The 17,705-nt window shown below is 40.2% G+C and overlaps 1 protein-coding gene across 6 annotated transcripts in view; it reads right to left on the reverse strand.

Moving 5' to 3' along the window:
- The window catches only part of gramd4a (GRAM domain containing 4a), a 50,198-nt gene that overhangs the window by 10,772 nt on the left and 21,721 nt on the right, over window positions 1–17,705 (reverse strand). For 3 of the 6 annotated variants that reach the window (XM_034863306.1, XM_034863308.1, XM_034863311.1), the window contains 6 exons: window positions 6,670–6,790; window positions 4,897–4,958; window positions 2,673–2,811; window positions 2,139–2,164; window positions 1,611–1,702; window positions 827–918 (listed from right to left, as the gene is read on the reverse strand). In XM_034863306.1, the coding sequence (XP_034719197.1) occupies window positions 827–918; window positions 1,611–1,702; window positions 2,139–2,164; window positions 2,673–2,811; window positions 4,897–4,958; window positions 6,670–6,790 (532 nt within the window). Of the gene's footprint in view, window positions 1–826; window positions 919–1,610; window positions 1,703–2,138; window positions 2,165–2,672; window positions 2,812–4,896; window positions 4,959–6,669; window positions 6,791–10,531; window positions 10,988–17,705 lie in introns of those variants that run through there. The other 3 variants (XM_034863307.1, XM_034863309.1, XM_034863310.1) reach the window with 2 other exon arrangements.

Here is a 17,705-nt window from a genome sequence, read left to right on the forward strand (position 1 = left end):
TCTGCTGCAGTAAATTCATGTTTGTATGGCTCACATAGTGACAAAAGGTCAGCAGTGTGCATCTGTTCAGCAAGCATGCACAGTTGCGGACTCAGTAGTTATGTGCCCATATTATAAAAGAAAATCACTTTTTCCAGGATTTGGGGTGTTATTTTGTTTCTCTCATCCATACTGTTTTGAGTGAGATACGGGTCTCTGAATGTATCCTGCCTTCAGTCTCCGGTTGAGCTGGTCAAAATCGACAGGGCTGCGGTCAGTACAAGGCGGGATTAGCAGAGAGACTTCTAAATGAGGGCACACTTCAAACTTTGCGTGGAATACCTGCAGACGAGGGACATGTAAGTAGTTCTATAATAATTTCTTTTGTAGATTAGGGTGAACTAGTGTGTGTTGTAGCAGTGTTTTGCCATTGAGAACAAGGTGGCTAACCACTAGCAATGCTAGTTTCTAGCTAGTAGCTACATGTGTGACTCCCAACAAAGATGGGATAAAAGTGAGATGTCTCACTCTGTAACTAAAACAAAGAGCTCAACGCACAAGGTGAAAAGAGGACCTGCAGCAATGTGCAGTACAACAAAAATATGGTGTTTTTTGAAAATTAAACTATGTAAACCTATTCTGGTACCACGAAAAAATACAGTTGTGAACCTGAAAATGAGCACAATATGGGCACTTATAGAGGGTTTTATTACAAAAAGCACACAGTTAACCTTCCTTCAACTGAAATAATTTCCAAATTAGCCATGAAAGCAGTAATACTGACCATATAGTAAAACCTGGCTGCTTTTCTCATATCTTACTACCCACTGAAGAGAATTGTTTTTACCTGGCGATGAGGTAATTTAAAGACAAGCGCAGGATAGCCAGGAAGAGTAACATAGGAATGGCCCAGCCATGCCACGCAGCATTCATGTAGATCTGCAGGCAAAAGGAAACACAGCACAACATAAGACAGTTTAACATTTGGTTTGTTTATGTACATAATAGCCACATTTCACATTAATATGTATTTAATTCAATGCCTTGCAGGACTGGGGTCACTTTGACTTTAAAATTGGAACTCTTTTAGCCCACAATGCAGTTGAATAGTCAGAATTTGACCACCAACAGTAACTAAGCTTTATATGACAGACCTCTGTGTGACTTTATGCATGAGAGAAAGACAAGTTGATGGCAACATAAAGATTCCCTTTCAATTATGTTTTAAGACACTGACTTGAAGCAATTCATTTTGTGCGATATAATGCTGGTGGAAGACGCTACCAGAGCCACCTGTTTATACTGGAGCTGGATCATCTCTAGATACTGAGATGGCCTTGGCATGTATGGCCACAATCAATAGGTAGAAGATGATTTAGCCTGATCCCTAAGTGGAGACCTTATGAAGATATGATTAGACCACTGCATTCTCTACAGTCCCTGGCAGAACCACTGTAATCTGTCACTGTGGAGCAGAAATTTACTTTAATTTCACTGTCATGTACAACCAAATGGGTTCATCAGTCATTTTATAGATCATACTTTTTCGTCCATTAAAACTTGATCAACACGGCACAAAGTTCAACATAATAGAGTAATAGCAGTTATTAATAAAAAAGGTGCATACTTACAATGAATGCAATAGCTGAGGTGTAGACGGAGTGCCAATTAGATAAGGCGGAGAGGTTCCTTAAGAAGTTTGTGACAGGTCTGGCTCCTCGCTCTAAAGAATAAGAGTACAGGAATATATTCAGTAGTTTAGGACAAATACATAGTGGCAGTTTCCTATCAATACTGATTCCAATGCACTGGAAAGAAAAGATTTTTTTTTTTGTACAGCGAGAGTTTTGTTTTTCTATATGAAAGACATTTCTTACTTTAAAAAACTGTTATGAGTAGTCAAATTGTACACTCCATGCATTCAAATTCAATGCAATGTGTTTATTGGAAAATGATGTACAGAAGCCAAGTAATATCAATATCCATATCCATATTAATGCATGACATAACACATTTTGGCATTACAGCATAGAGGCTACTGAGCAGCAAATAACTGCTCCAAAATGAATGTTGTACTGACAGTAGAGTTACTATTTAAACTGTGCTTCAATTAAAGTTTTCTATTTGCGTGTGTGTGTGTGTGTTTTTCGAGTACTCACTGAGTCGCCTCATATTTTCTGTTAACCTGGATGGAAAACACAAAAGTGAAGGTCAGAACACGCAGATGCTCTAAACAAAAAAGGAACCCAAAGGAAAAAGCTGCTTTATGTGCTAGAGGAGGTGGTGACACTTTGGCCTTCATCAGCCTGGTGTGACTCACTTGCCTTTACAAAGCAGGAGAGTGAGAGGGAACAGAGAAAACACATTGAAAAGTGCTTTCAACTTCCTCTGTCATCTCTCCCTGCAAAAAAAACTCATTAAGCTACCAACATACTGAAAGTAGACAGTTCAAAATATTGTACGTGTCAAAAGTACATACGCCAGTATTTAATTTTGCTTATTATTTAACATTCAAGGTCTACAAGAAAATCCTGGCTAAGGTGACAATCTAACACAACTGCTGTTTGGCTGCAAGCCTTTAGTAGTCCCCTGTTGCTGTGCAGCTGTCTGATTAACCCATCACATTGAACAAATGCCGAATCGATACCTGAGACAGACATTTCATGTTTTGTTCCAAAGCAGCTTTCGCCCACCTTTTAGCACTTAGTGGTTCCTCAGCCTCCACGGTGCTTTCTTCCGGCTGGAAGCGGAAGTCTTCGATGTAAACCCCGAAGCGCTCGTAGAGCCACTTCTGCAGCCGTGAACTCCAGACCTCCGTCTGCTGTTTATCTGCTATAGAGAACACACAGGGTGTGTAAACAGCACCCTAGATTAGATGTGGTAAGTTCACCAAATTGTATTCATTTGAAACAACTTGTGTTGTTTTGCTGTAGGCACACATGTAAGTAAATAAAAGAGACACTGTCTCTTAAGAGTGGAGAGGACAGGGCTAAGCAAACAGTCATTTATTAATACTGAGGTGCCCCTGAGCAAAGCACACTACCCTGAGCTGCTCTGGTGTAACTGCTTAGTAAACACTAATTGACTGTGGCTGCACTAAGCAGCTACCCAAGGTGACCGTGAGTGACCGTGTCAAATGTGAAGCTGAAAAAAGCTGCCTGAATAGAACTTCGAAAATAAGAAGAACTAAACAAGAGCACATGCGTGGCGTTTTGTATGTGCTTGTCAAAGGCTCTGTTATTATTTAACATTTTTATCCAGTTTTTAGGAGCTTTTACACCATATTTTCTAATTGTGTAATAGTCGTCCACATGGATTTTAAGTTGTTTTAAGGACTCCTCTGCTCGTGTACTCACAGAAGACCGAGAGTAAACGTCCAAGAACATGACTTTCTGACGCAAAACCCGCTCCTAACAAGAGTTTTAACCGATCGGGGGATTACTTTTATCTTGTTGTTGTTTAAAGTTTTCCACTGTCACAACAGTGTTGTTTTTCTAGTTATTCTTGGACTAAATTCAACTAAAATGGCTCTGTATGGACTAAAAACTTCAGTACTCAGTAAAAAGAGGATATCCACTGACTGAAAGTTTTGTTTCAGTAGCTGCTGACCAGGCACAGCATCTTTCTATGGTGCCTTGGCCACTACCAGTCCACCATGGGCCCAGCAGCCAACCGGGAGCTAGAGGCTGGGGCATTGCTGCTGCACTGGACCCGGACATCATAGCATTTATCCCACCAGATGGGACCCCCCCCCCATTAACTCCTGACCTCCGTCAAATAAAAGAATAGTGGTAGGTGAGGAGACATATGACACATCCAGTCGGGAGCCCACAAGACACTAAAAAAGTGGTGACCGAGCCTTTGGGGTGACTGCCCTTAATCTCTGGAATAGCTTACCTTATCATATAAATACTGTTGTAAATACAGAAACGTTTGAGTCGCTGCTGAAGACCCTTGTTGTTTCTGTCCAATTGAGTTGAGCTTGACACCTTGACTTCATCTTCTGTTGTGCTGCAGATCTTTTAATATTATTATTTTTGTTTTTTTCTGTTGTTGTAGCAATTTGCTTTTTTATTCATTTGTTTTGATATTTGGTGCCTGTTCAGCACTTTGGTTAGCTGTGCCTGTTTTAAATGTGCTTTGCAAATACAGCTTGAAAAAGCAAATCTATAGCAGGGATGTTTTCTTTCTGCTGCAGATTCATAATTAACACAAGTATTTTTTTCCCCTATGATGACATTTTGTGAATAGCCACTTTAATTTGTAGCTTACACAGTATTACACCATATTACTCTGTTCATCCTTTCTCCTTTACCCAACAGATTCCCTCTTGCTTAGTCCTTTCATCCACGTACACAAACCCAAACACTCTTCCTAAAAAAAACATTGACAAACACCTCCGTCACGAGTCAGAGCACAGGCCTGTCTGCCCTAGATGAAGTGATCTACAATCATAACCCATTTTCTAAAATTAGACACTCTGTCTCTCCCTTTCTCTCACTCACTAACCCCCCCCCCACACACACACACACACACGCACACACATTTATCGCTGACATTGGCAGAGCAGATCTAAAGTAATAACCTCAATAGCAAAATCCTTTTTGATGCATTGATGTAGTTTGTTGCTCGTAATATCCTATTTGCAAACCAGGAACCACCGCGTTAATGTGTACTTTTGTTGTTGGGAATAAACACGCACAGCTATATGACCGACAATAACCCATGCACACTTCCGACACACTGTCAACGCTTAGTGTTCTGTTCCTGTCGAGCACGCCACCGCACACATCCTACATCCCCACCTCCCCTGCACGCGTGCGCACACACACAAACAGTCCTCTTCATTTACTCCCATACACATGGAGGAAGTCCCCCTCCCCCTTCTCACACTCCCTCTCTTTCTCTGGGTCTTACCTGTTCCATTGTTTGAGGGGGACTGCTGTTTCCGGGGAGGCTGTGGCGGAGAGTCCTCCAGCCTGAGGGTGTGAGAGACGGAGAGAAAAAGAGACAGTGAGAGAGAGAGAGAGAGAGAAAAAAAAGAGAAAGAAAGTGGAAATGATTTGTCAAATGTCTCACTTCTCTATTGTCAGAGCAACTGTCCCACTGCAGAGATGTCTCAAAAGGTTTCTGTTTTAACATGTGGTGAGCTGCTGCATTGAATAAAAGAGCTACTGTCAAAATAGTTACATGGCGACAGAAAAGGGAGAAAAAATGCAGTCTCTATTTGCCGTTGTGAAGATTAATCTCTGTGTTATCTTTTAGCAGGTGCCAAGAAAGACTAGAAAATCTAAAACAAAATCTGAAAAAGAGCCTATGATGACACTAAGAAAGCATACATGTAATACCTTACAGTTTAGCTTTTTATTTCTGTATCATTAGATTCAACCTGATTCTATGCAAATTTGTGAAATGGAGCAAATTTCTCTATCAGTTACACTGCCATAAATAAATTTTAAAAGGTTTAAAAGCAGAGAGGACAAAAAATATCAAAAGATGAAACACCATTCCAAGAGGTTACTGACTTTGGCAAGCTTGTTGCGCTATCATCTTTAACAGCTGGAAGCCATAGGTCAGACTAATGGTCAATAAATGCTGGCTTAAAAAATAAATACTGGTTTGATATTGTAGAAAAACAAAGCAATTCTTTGCCCCTAAAACGTTGGGCTTTGAGAAATAAGTTGGTAATGTTTCATTTGAATGTGTTTCTTAAGTTCCTAATCATTTACGGTAGAGCTCCATATCTACCTGGTACATATGAATTCAAATATTTATCAATTGGAACATTGTCTGATAGAGTATGTTAAATGATGATTGTATGTAGACAAATTTCACAAGTTTGCATGTTCAGCTAAGTTGCTACACACTGACCAAAGGACTCTCAGGTTCTGTCGCCACAATTATGTTGTGTCTGAAAAGTTGCAGTGCAGATATTTTACAGACAACGCTTAACACCACCCATAGGATATCACTGCTCATTCAAACCTGGAAGCTTCCTAGTAAAACCAGTGTGTTTTTATTTGGCCACCAAGCTAAGTAGGTCTACTGCCTTGCTTAAAAACACTTGGATAGTAGTCACAATAAGAAAGCACCTTCTTCTCTCCAGCTGAATCCTGCTGACAGGGGATTAGGTTAACTGGTGCTCTCCAAGTCATGGTGCATTTCTTAACCTCTGACCAACCCCTGACCTGTCTGGCATGCAGGTCATGTTTCTGTGCTGATAATCACTTGGAGAGCACCAGCTGAATTTCCCATTTGTAGGCACAGAAGTATCATCTGATTACACACCCAGAAGCCGTACATATGCACACCCTGGGTTTGAGGGTGGCACGCTCGGTGCCAAGAGGCGCAGGCTTTCCCTGACACCAGCATAGCTACTGTGTCACAGTGTGTGAACTTGGCCACACAGAGCGGCGCATGACTTGTTTCTGTTTTGTTTTTCATCTCCCTCACAACACACAAACCAACCCTATGGAATTCCAAGCCTACCAAGCTGCTGAGGCCTCTTTCTTTATCACACACACACACATGCACGCACGCAATCAAACTTGACCTATGATAAACTCTGCTGGCTGGAAATGTTACAACGTGCAGTGTCACTGTTTCCAGTCATTCCCTCATTGCTTCCCCTACCTCATCTCCTGTCGCACCATCATCTGCTTGACTCTGCTAGCTGTCTTTTTTTCTCACCTGGTCTTGAGCACCTCGTTCATCTTCTGCTCCAGGTCTATCCTCTTGCTTCGCTCTCTCTCCAGCTCCTGCCGCAGCGAGTCCACATTGGTCTCTTCCCGCAGCTTCCTCAGCTCCTCCTCTGCAAAAGACAACACAAAGGCTAGAGATCAGTATCGCACATGTTTCATGTGAAAAAATATTGAGGAGCTCCACACACATCCAGGGTCTTTAAATAAGCATCCTATGAGTATGAAAAAAGAATATTGGACCTTTATGTGGAACATTACAAACAGCACATTAGACCCACTACCAACAGACATTCTATAAAACAATATAATGAAATTACGGAAAAACTGTTGTTTTTAAAGGGGAATCAAATTTGAAGTCTTACAACTGAAAATTAAAAATGCCTTGTCGGTCTCGTTTCATCTTTCCCTCCATCTGTCTCCTTCACCTTCAAGTCCACCCCACTCATCCTCATTATCAATCAGCTGCTTCTAGCATTAAGTGGTTTCAGGTATCAGGGCTTTCTAAGCCTGGGGTGCAACATCAGCGGTGTTTCCTCTCAGTCTATTGTCCCTGGCTAAAGAGACTCATGAATATTGGAGGAGACGAGGCATTAAAAGTGTGTACAGGTGCAGAGGCACAAGTGAATAAATACCTGCATACATTTTTGCAGCTACAAAATGAGGCACAAAAAACAAGAACAAGCAAAAGAACAGATTAAGTCCTTCTCAAAAGAAAAAAAAGAAAAAATTACATTGAAAAACCCACGAGGCTTTCCTTAAAAACAGAACTTTTGGAATAACCATCAGTCTTGCAGTTCCTCATACTGAGGATATATAGGAAATTGTGTTGCGAGACAACTTCATATGGTATTGATGACAGAAGTACAAGCGGTGCAACTGAACACTTAGATAAATATCTGAACCAGTAGTACCCTCATGTTTAGATGGGACCTAACTAACAGAGAGGAAAGGGATAACTGCAGGGTTATGCAACCTCTGCAAAAGAGAAAACAATCGTTTCATCATACAGACAGAAGGGGATTAATATTACAAGAATATATATATATACATACACATATATATATATACATACACACATATATATATATATACATACACACATATATATATATATATATATACACATACACACACATATATATATACATACACACACATATATATATATATATACACATATATATATACATACACACATATATATATATATATATATATATATATATATATATATATATATATATATATATATATATATATATATATATATATATATATCTCTCTCTCTCTCTCTCTCTCTCTCCAGATCCCATATGCACTAATCAACTTGCTTTGTATAACCTCACTAAGCATTTCTGGTTTAGTAAGAGCAAAAAAGCATATTTTGTTTTCCTTTGCAAACTTTGAGCATTGGGGCATTGAAGAGGAAAACTGTGAACATGACGTCTGTCTCTGTTACATAATCTATGTAATAGGACTCTTCTCATATGTGTTCACTCCTCCACCGGCTCAGTCTTCCTATGTGCTAACACGCAGTGAGAATGTGTTTATTGTTCAGACTGTATTTAAGTATGTAAACACAACAGAGAGAGTGTGAGTGCTTAAGAGTGAGCAAGAGGCCGGCCAAAGGTTACTAGGGAGCTTAGCACTGGTTAGGTTGCCCTGTGTCAGGAGATCCATGGCCAACTGTAAACATATGAGAAAATTACTAACAGCGGCAGTGATGCACCCTGGGTGGTGTAGGCAGAACTACATCAGTGGATCATACTGTACTGAACGTAATTTAAAGCTTTAAAGCGATAGTAGTGGTACATGACTGACAAAAACACTTTGAAATTGAAATACCTTTTCATCCAACAAAGTATTGTGGCTAAAAGAGACTTATTATGTGACAGGAATACAATAGGTCAGTGATATTTTCAGAGATATTCCTACAACGTTTTTGGCCACTTTGGCATCATCAAGTTGTGAATATTACAGTAGTATATTATCACCTTACAGCGTTAATATAGCAAACATGTTTGCATACATTTGCAAGCTGGGTAGATCAATAATTCTCTGTGGGTCTGTCACTTTGAGTTGCAGTGGGTGGCACATTTTAATCATGGGTGGTTCCGAAACACTTGAAATTCACACGACACATGCTGTCGGTAAACCATGCATAGTAAAATATAATTTCACTGTCAATATTGTTTTAATGAATAGGGATGAAACATTATTTGTTTTAAATATTGGAAATCCTTCATAGTGTTGCTCTTAAGAGAAAATACAATACATACCCTAACGTCCCTGATCTTGTTCACCTTTACCCTCGTTATCCTCACTACACTGTGACTCTCCCCCCACACCCCATGTATGTGCATCTCTACAACCCTTTCTCCTCCCTTTTCCTCTCCATAGTTTCCTTCCTTCCACACTAGGAAATTCCTTCCCAACACCAAAAAAAGAAATGCCTCAATCCAAGAGTCCATCCATACGTCTGTGTTAGATGTGGGGCCCCAAGTGTGTGATACAGCACAGCATGTCAAAATATGCTATGCGTGTCAGACACAGAAAGGTAGAGTACAATGGTTTTCCTGTTCCACAGAGGCCCTCTACATCAGATAGCACATTAATAATACTGTCAACAAGCCTGTTCTGCTTCTAAAATTGGATTACCATTATCTAAATTTAAATCTTCATCCTGGGTTACCATATCACAGGGTCTTCTTGGCCATTACAAGGCTAGTAGCTAGGCCATTTATCAGATACAGAATTATTGAAATGCCAGCAGATGTCACTTTTAATAGCGTTGCCCTTCTCTCCCGTGCAGGCTTTCCATGAAATTCTAATCTCTGAGAAGCAAAAGCAAAAAAAACATAAATTTGATAAGAGTAATCCACAATGTTGACTGATAAAGGTTACAAAGCAGCAGAAAATATTAGTGATGTTGAAAGCAGTTAATTGCAATATGGTCGTCGACTGAAGCCAAGGGGAGCTAACTGTTTGTCTTATTTTGGTAAGACAGTAAATTCGGTATCAGATAAGATGAAAGACAAAAGACAATGATGGTTAAGTTGTAGTTAAAAAAAAAAGTTGCCATTACCTTTGTGTGTTACTGGAACCAAAAAACTAAATCAGAAGTTGAGGTAATGTGGAGCCTTGGAGCCCCGGAGGTGTCATGAGCATGCAGCAACCAACATGGCTGAGTGTCATATGAGAGACTTACACTTCCTTTATATCACAGATATTGCACAATCATTTCCCAAATCGACACTATACAGAATAGAGGAAGTCACATAACTAAAACTAAACTAAGACCCTAGTTTATAGAACGAACATACGTTTGTCCTCCAGGTTTTTATGAAAGCATCAAAACACAGACAAACTCCTCAAGGCACTTTGCACTGGTTTCAACATTCAGCTAAGGGGACAACCCATCTATGGTCATAGTTCACCAATAGGAGTGGAGGAGTTAGTTAGTTGGGTTTACAACTTGCTGAGGTTGATCATATTTGTATGTACAAATATAAATCTCAGTAGACTAGAGGTTATCAAGCAAATGGAGCCTAAAAGTGACTGACATCCTTAGGTCTATGAGCTGACAAAGGTTTACATTGACATAACAATAAAGAAAAAGCTATCATGCCTTGATATTGATTTTGTATTTCTCCCTCAGGGCGATTAAATGAAGAACAGAAGCGTATTGTACCACCTCTGTGTACTCTGTAGTGTGCAGTACAGTGTGGTTGCCAAACAAGGCTGGCTAATGTACAGAGGCTTTAGTTACAGTAGTTATCTCGTTCAAGATTAAAGTACAATGTAGGCAGGTTGAACTTGCTCATTCCTTATTGTAAAGCTGAAAAACTTACTGAGGTTGAGGTTACTTTTGTGGCTTTTGATCTTATCAACAGCTCCACTATAAAGCAGCTCAAAGATGTCACAGGTGCAGTCCTCCATCCTGCACAAACCCATCCGTCTTTGCAGTCGGCCAGTCCCTGGGACACTCGCGCAGGAACGGGACGGCAGAGTGGCCGCTTTGGTTCTTTCCTCAAATTGAGCCATAGTTACAGGTTCTCCTGGTCCGGTCCAGAAACCCCTCTGTTACATAATGACCTAAAGCTTCTTCCAAAACCATCAAATCCGGCAATTTAGGTATATGCTCCATGTTTACATGTCCTATCCATAGACAAAGCAGATACAAGGACAGACTCCTTGGTCCTGATTGGTAACCAGCAACACAAGAGACTGTTTTCAAAGGCCTCCACACACAGAGTGATGGTCAGTGACCGGAGCTGGTCTGAGTGTGATAGGCACTCGGTAAACAGAGAAGGAGGGCAGCTGAGGTGGAGAGAGGTGGGGCTTTGCTGGGTGGCCAGCAGTCTAAGAGGTCCTGGAATCTGAGATTTCTGAGCACATTGGAGCTGACACACACACACACACACAAACACACAAACACACACACACACACACCTGAGTGGTTTTGTACATATGTGTGGTCATGTGTTTGTTGTGTTTTGGTTTGTAAGTTCATATTTGTGTGCGGTAGTGTGTGTGTGTGAGGATGCGTGAGTGCACATACTGTAAATACGCAAGCGAAGCGGATCCCTTTCATACAAGCAGGCAAAGTTTTTAAGACCTCAAAGGAAAAGTACTGTGTGAGTTGTTCAATCCAGGCCAGAGACAATGGCTCCATTCATGAAAGGAAGGTGGGGGTACAGGGGGTTCAGAGAAAGAGAGACAGAGAGAGAATCAGCTGCTTAACATTGGCCTCCCATTGTTTGCATTCTCTACAGTGTGTGCCACAACACTGCTCGACTTGAGCAGAAAGGAAGGTTGAGCTTCTTGTGACCTCCAGACGATCTGCAGATGTTAATACACCACTCAAGACACAGACCAAAGAGAAAGGGATGATAGGGTAAGGGAAACATCAAGTTCCTTCAGTTTTACTCTTGCCTTAGAAATGAAACCTGTTGCATATCTACACAGACAGCTGATCAGAACTAAACTGTTACCACCCTTACTCTGCAAGTTCCCAACATTTGGGTTCTGTAAACGGGTTTTAGGTGAACAGCAGTGTAAATTATAAGGCCTGGATATTTTAAATTTATTATAGAGTTCTTTTAAAAAAAATATGTTTTAGTCTGTATTTAATAGTACTACTGTAGTTCTGTAGGTTGTACTTGGAGTGAACAAAGATTGAATACTGTATTTTGTCTTCTTTTGTCATGTATATTTTAAAAATGATCTTTCCCTTCTGTGGCCTCCTTCCACTATGGCCCTGATATCTCTATGTGACCTAGATTTCACCCACTTGTTTCACTTTTTTCGCCCTCTACAAGTTCATTTTAAGTTCCTGGCGAAATCTCAAACGTCACAGTCCTCCCAGTAACATGAAAACTATTCATCTACTGTGCCAATCTTGGGCTTACAGGAAATGTGTAGGGAGTATTTTGACTGTAAGTCAATGTTATTGTGTATGTTTGTTTGCATGCTTAAATATTTATGTGGGAGAGTAACATTCAATTAATAATCTGTTCCATAATCCAATGTTTTGTCAGCAGGGAGGATAGCATCAGCTTGTCCGGAGAACAGTAATGAGATAAAAGATTTCATTACATCATAGATATCTGGTTAAAACTGTAGTCTACTCTATGTACTGGGAGCCAATTGCCTTAGGGGATACAGAAAGAAAACAAATTACATATTAACAGTTCAAGATTGCTAGATTTGCTAGAAGTTTGTAGAAGTCTTAGTTCAACGTCTTACTTTAATGCACTCTGATCAGAACACATACAGTATGCCATGGACATGTTACCTGGTCAAACACACATGCCACCTGTTGCAATGTCACATACTAAACTCATGAGGGTACAGCTACTAAATTAAAATGTAACAACGAGGACATAGACGAGAGTAAAGTGAGAGAAAGTGATGTAAAAACTAGATGTCTGCACCATCTGTGTGTTACAAGAATTACAGGTCCATTTAATTTGACAATTTTCTTTACAAACTCAAACATCCTACTTACAGAAACCTCTGCTTCTGAGCTGTCAGAGCCCTTCTGCCACAAAGGCTTAATTTCCTGTTGAACATAGCTCACCTATGACAGACAAGACTGAGCAAGATGTACTTATTATCATCTAGCATGTCCTGTTGCTGTCTTAGTAGAAGAATGAATCATCATCATTGTACGGAAATCACTGAGGCACAGTCTCACAGACTCGATCACTTGCATAATTATCACCAAGAAATCAAAACTAAGACTCAATTGCTTCTATTTTTCTGCTATTTCCCAGGTACTGAAGGCACACAATGTACCCATCAATTCTTTCTTAAATGATTTTACTTCTAAATCAATGTCTTAAAGGTGCTCTAAGCAAAACGACACCAGCTTTCCCCTCCCTCTTCCTCATCCCAACCCCTCCCTTCTGTGTTTCCGCGCACTAACCCCCCCCCATCCACAAATCCTTCTTGTCGATTATTGGCTGGAACGCTGGAACACTGTTTGTGTGTGCTTCGTGGTTGAGGTGGGCACAGTTTGTTTTTGTTGCCGTGTGTGGACCCTGGGCTGTCTACAGAGACATAGACCAATAAAACAAAGATGTCTTTTTTTTTTCAGTGTGTTCTGGAGACAGGCAGCCTGCGTTTATGAGGAGATGTTTGCTGTATGTGACAACAAGTGTTGTAGTAAACACGCATGACATTGCTTAGAGCACCTTTAACAAGCAATCAACGAGTTTGCTTAATCCGTTTAGTCCAAAACGACAAAAACACAGACTATACTGCACTGCCACCCTAATCCATCCATCTCTGTATTTTCAATTTCCATTATTTTTGTAATGCGTGTCCGTGGGAAATAAGACACTTCATGATGTCTGTATGATATACCCCACTGCGATGTACTTGTTATTCCGTGTGGTTTCCCAGTACTGGTGAGTACCAGATGGTATTGTGAAGAATGCATTGCATTGTAGACTTCTTGCGGTTCATTTCTTATTCCATTAGTTTTCAGTTGTGCTGCTGGTGCTGCAATGTGCATGTTTGTGTGTAGCCTTTATGTGTGTGCCCCTCTGCCCTGTGTGAAGTAGGGCAGCAGCTGGGACACTGTATTGATCAGCAAGTCATTGTTCCTCTGCAGTGACCTTCAAACAGGATCACCCCACACACACACACACACATCTGGTTCTCTCAAATGTTATGGAAATAGTTGCAGTAAAACCAATAAATCCAATGACAGCAGGACCTGTCTATTACACAGTGCAATGTGAGAATATTGAAAGACTGCAAACACGTACACTTTAGCCTGCCAGGTCCAGGGTAGACAGAACAACAGAAAAAAATGGCCAGTGCATCTGTGCTTCCGTGTGAGCCTTGTGAGTTGTTTCAGAAACAGAGATCGAAAAAGCTAGAGACATCAACAAGCCAAGGGTAAAAAGTAGGCTAAAAAGAAAAGCACAGGACACAAGGGCAAAGAAATAAAGAGACGTTAAGAGGTAGGAGTGAAAGGGAATACGGATGAAAGAGAGAGAGGAAGCAATAAAAGCTGAGCACATTAGGCCTGTTCATATAACAAAATGAGGTTATTTCCACTGGCACTACCCTCTGCCATTTTATCACCAATAGGTGAGTCAGTTCTGCTCAGGTCTGTCTGATATATCCCTCGGATTTTTACGTCCATTACTATAATTATCAAACTATCACAGGGTTATCATTCAATAGAACTTAGAGCTCTGAGTGCTTATTATAAATCTTGGTGTGCAGTATGCGAGGACTGAGAAACACAAACATTCACACAGAAATAAACTGCCATAGCTGACATGTAATTAACACATACAAGTACAGTAAGCCCAAACAAAACAAAACATGACAGCCATTGATGGAACTAACAAATTAATAGCTTGGTCTCACTTTAATCTCAAATTTTAATTCTAAAATACAAACTTGACAATATTTTATAAGTATTAAAGCTTGCAAAACATTGAAGCTTCAAAGACTCTAAGCAATGCCTAAAACCAGCCAGTAATTCTTGTTACTGCAGATGATCCACAATCCTCACTGTAGACACTTTATCAGGGGCTACGGCCCTTTCTAGGTCTGTGGATTATGCGTATGTAACCACAACAATGCGTCTAAAACACGCTGCTGCTGTATTTTTCCAAATGAAACCACAAAAAATAAATTCATTAATTGCATTGATGTGGCACTATAAGTCTCAGCGGTGATATCTAATTTGTACAAGAATGTCTGCTACGGAGCCATAATGTGAGCTACAAGGTGATGGAGCCTTTTTATACATTGTCGTGTTTCTTTAGAAATAAACTATGGATAAATAGAGTATTTAAACACTTCAGATGTAAAGTTATTCACTGTCAAAGTGACATCAAAATGTATGGCAGTCAAGGGATGCTCACAGCGGGTGATGGCAATGCTTCGTAACATTAAAATGGCGCCATAGGAGCTACGCTTAGAGAGGAGAGGCTCAGCCCCTTAGAGAAACCCTGTGAAGCTTACCCACACTGTCTTAAAGAGAATTTCTTTTCCAACCTGGGCCTCATTCCCCAAGGAATTTGTGTCTATTAGACTAGACTAACAAAGAATTAGACTAACCAAAGATCTTTAAAATTGCTCCAGTATTGAAAGCGATTGCAGTGACCGGTCAGCCCGAACCAAGCTGCAATGCAATCTGATGGGGCAATTATGCACTCTCAATTTTTGGCCACTATAATTGATTGTTGTTGCCACTGACAGGCTAAGAGGGTTATAGCAAGTTTCTGACAACATTATGGATCTCAGGAGGTAACTTCTTGTCCAAAGACACGTTGCGGTGTAGGATAGAACAAGTCAGGGAAAATACGTTCCAGGAGTGTGTTGTTTTGGAGTAGGCTATTGGAATTTTAGGCTCCTGTTATCTAAAAGATTTTCAGAACCATATTTAACTGATTTAGGCAACATGAATAAGGTCATTATAATTCGTTCACCAGCTGTATTCATCTGAGAATATGGACAAAGAGCGGACAAGAGGAGAAAAAGACAGCAGCTGCGGTGTGTTTTGTGCGGCCAGTAGGCTATAATACCGCCATGGTTTCTTGTTATCAAAAAGATTTTCAATAAAAAGAATGGTTTGTATATGCTAATGCCTCTAGCACAGCCCTTTTTATTAGAGGGGAAATACTGTGACGTTGGGTCCAGGTTAAAAAAACAAAACAAAATTACCCTTTAAGAGTACACCTTATTTGGTCAAGGAAGAATGAGGTAATAGAGAGATGAGGAGGATGAATAGATGGAAAAGAGAGGAAAAGGAAGAGGAAAAGAGAAGAAAACTGGAAACTGTTATAGAGCATTAGGGCATCACGACCTCCGATGCTGATGTGCATGTGTGTCATCAAGCGTCCGGAAACATGGTTACAAATTAACTAATTAAGTGCCCTGCGCATGCACGCATGCGCGCACACACACACACACACACACACACACACACACACACACACACACACACATACACACCATATGGAATGGAAACTCGCACCTTCTATGAAGGCAGGAGACAATATACTTAAGCAGTGTGTTTGTTTTAGCATACAGCGTGGGCCCAGGCTTTATTTTAGGCAGCAGAAAGGGAAAGACGTCAGCAAGAGACCGAGAGAGAGAGAGAGAGAGAGAGAGAGAGAGAGAGAATACTCCTACTCTCTGTTCACTCGGTGTGAAAGAGATCCAAAAAGCCCAAGTAATTTCTTGGGTTAAATGCTGATGCACCGTTAAAGTAAAAAGGCACAAGCCAACACACAATTCAAGGTTTGGATTGAGACTCAAGTTACATTTGCTCCTATTTCCTGTCATGCCATTATAGTCCCTTTTACTTTGGGAAAGTTTGTTGTAAGAGGCCAACTCGTTCATAGTTTAGGTGTTGAGCTGATGATCTCATCTAGAGCATGTTAAAATTAACAAGCAAGATGTGCTGACAACAGTGACCTTTCAATTAGGAAATTGTCTTCTATATTGGGGGCTGCTGTGGCTCAGTGGTAGAGCGGTCGCCTGACAATCGGAAGGTTGGTAAGCAGAGATGGGAAGTAACAAAGTACAAATACTTTGTTACTGTACTCAAGTAGATTTTTCAGATATTTATACTTTACAATTTATTTTTTGGGGCAAGTTTTTACTTTTACTCCTTACAATTTAACAATAATATCGGTACTTTCTACTCCTTACATTTTACAAAATTGGCTGGTTACTTTAGTTTTGTACTAAAGGTCGTCTATCAGGTGTTATTGTGAGTCCATGTTGGAGAATAGCGCGGACACGCGCCTCACACCGTGAGCGGGGGCGCACGTCACATGGAGAAAAAAGTGAGAGAAACAAAAAAAGAAACTAGCTGTTCAGAGGATAATCAGTTGAGATTGTATGTGTGCGTCTTTGAGAACTGTAACTTGTATAATTTATGTTATCAATTCATTTATTCCTGTTGTTTTATTGGTCTATAGTTCTGGCAAATTTAAAGTTAGCTAATGATTTTGTTGTCTGTGTGTTTCACCTGTTACCTAGGTTACACCTGGCTGTTGGTTTGATATAATTGTACATGTGTAAAAGAAGTTAAATCAGTACTTCTACTTTTACCAGAGTATTTTTTTAACACAATTATCTGTACTTCTACTTGAGTACGAGAAGTAGGTACTTTTGCCATCTCTGTTGTTAAAACACTAAACCCTGAGTTACCACCGCTGCTGCACCATCGCAGTGTAAGTGTTTGCGTTTATCTGATTAGGAAGTGGCACTTTGTACTGCAGCCTGTGAATGGTTTCTGTACTATGTCAAAGCGCTTTGGGTAGTTGTGAAGACTAGAAAAGCACTATATAAAACAGCCCATTTACATTTCTAAATGTACTTAGAGTGATTGAGCGCTGCAGATAATTGTTTTTTAGTTTAGTCTGTTATCCATGCATAGAATTTAGCATTACTGTTTGCAAATTGCATTAATATACAGTGGGTACGGAAAGTATTCAGACCCCTTTAAATTTTTCACTCTTTGTTTCATTGCAGCCTTTTTCC

Source organism: Etheostoma cragini, chromosome 23, assembly GCF_013103735.1.
Source record: "Etheostoma cragini isolate CJK2018 chromosome 23, CSU_Ecrag_1.0, whole genome shotgun sequence".
In the NCBI taxonomy this organism is placed as follows: Eukaryota; Metazoa; Chordata; class Actinopteri; order Perciformes; family Percidae; genus Etheostoma; species Etheostoma cragini.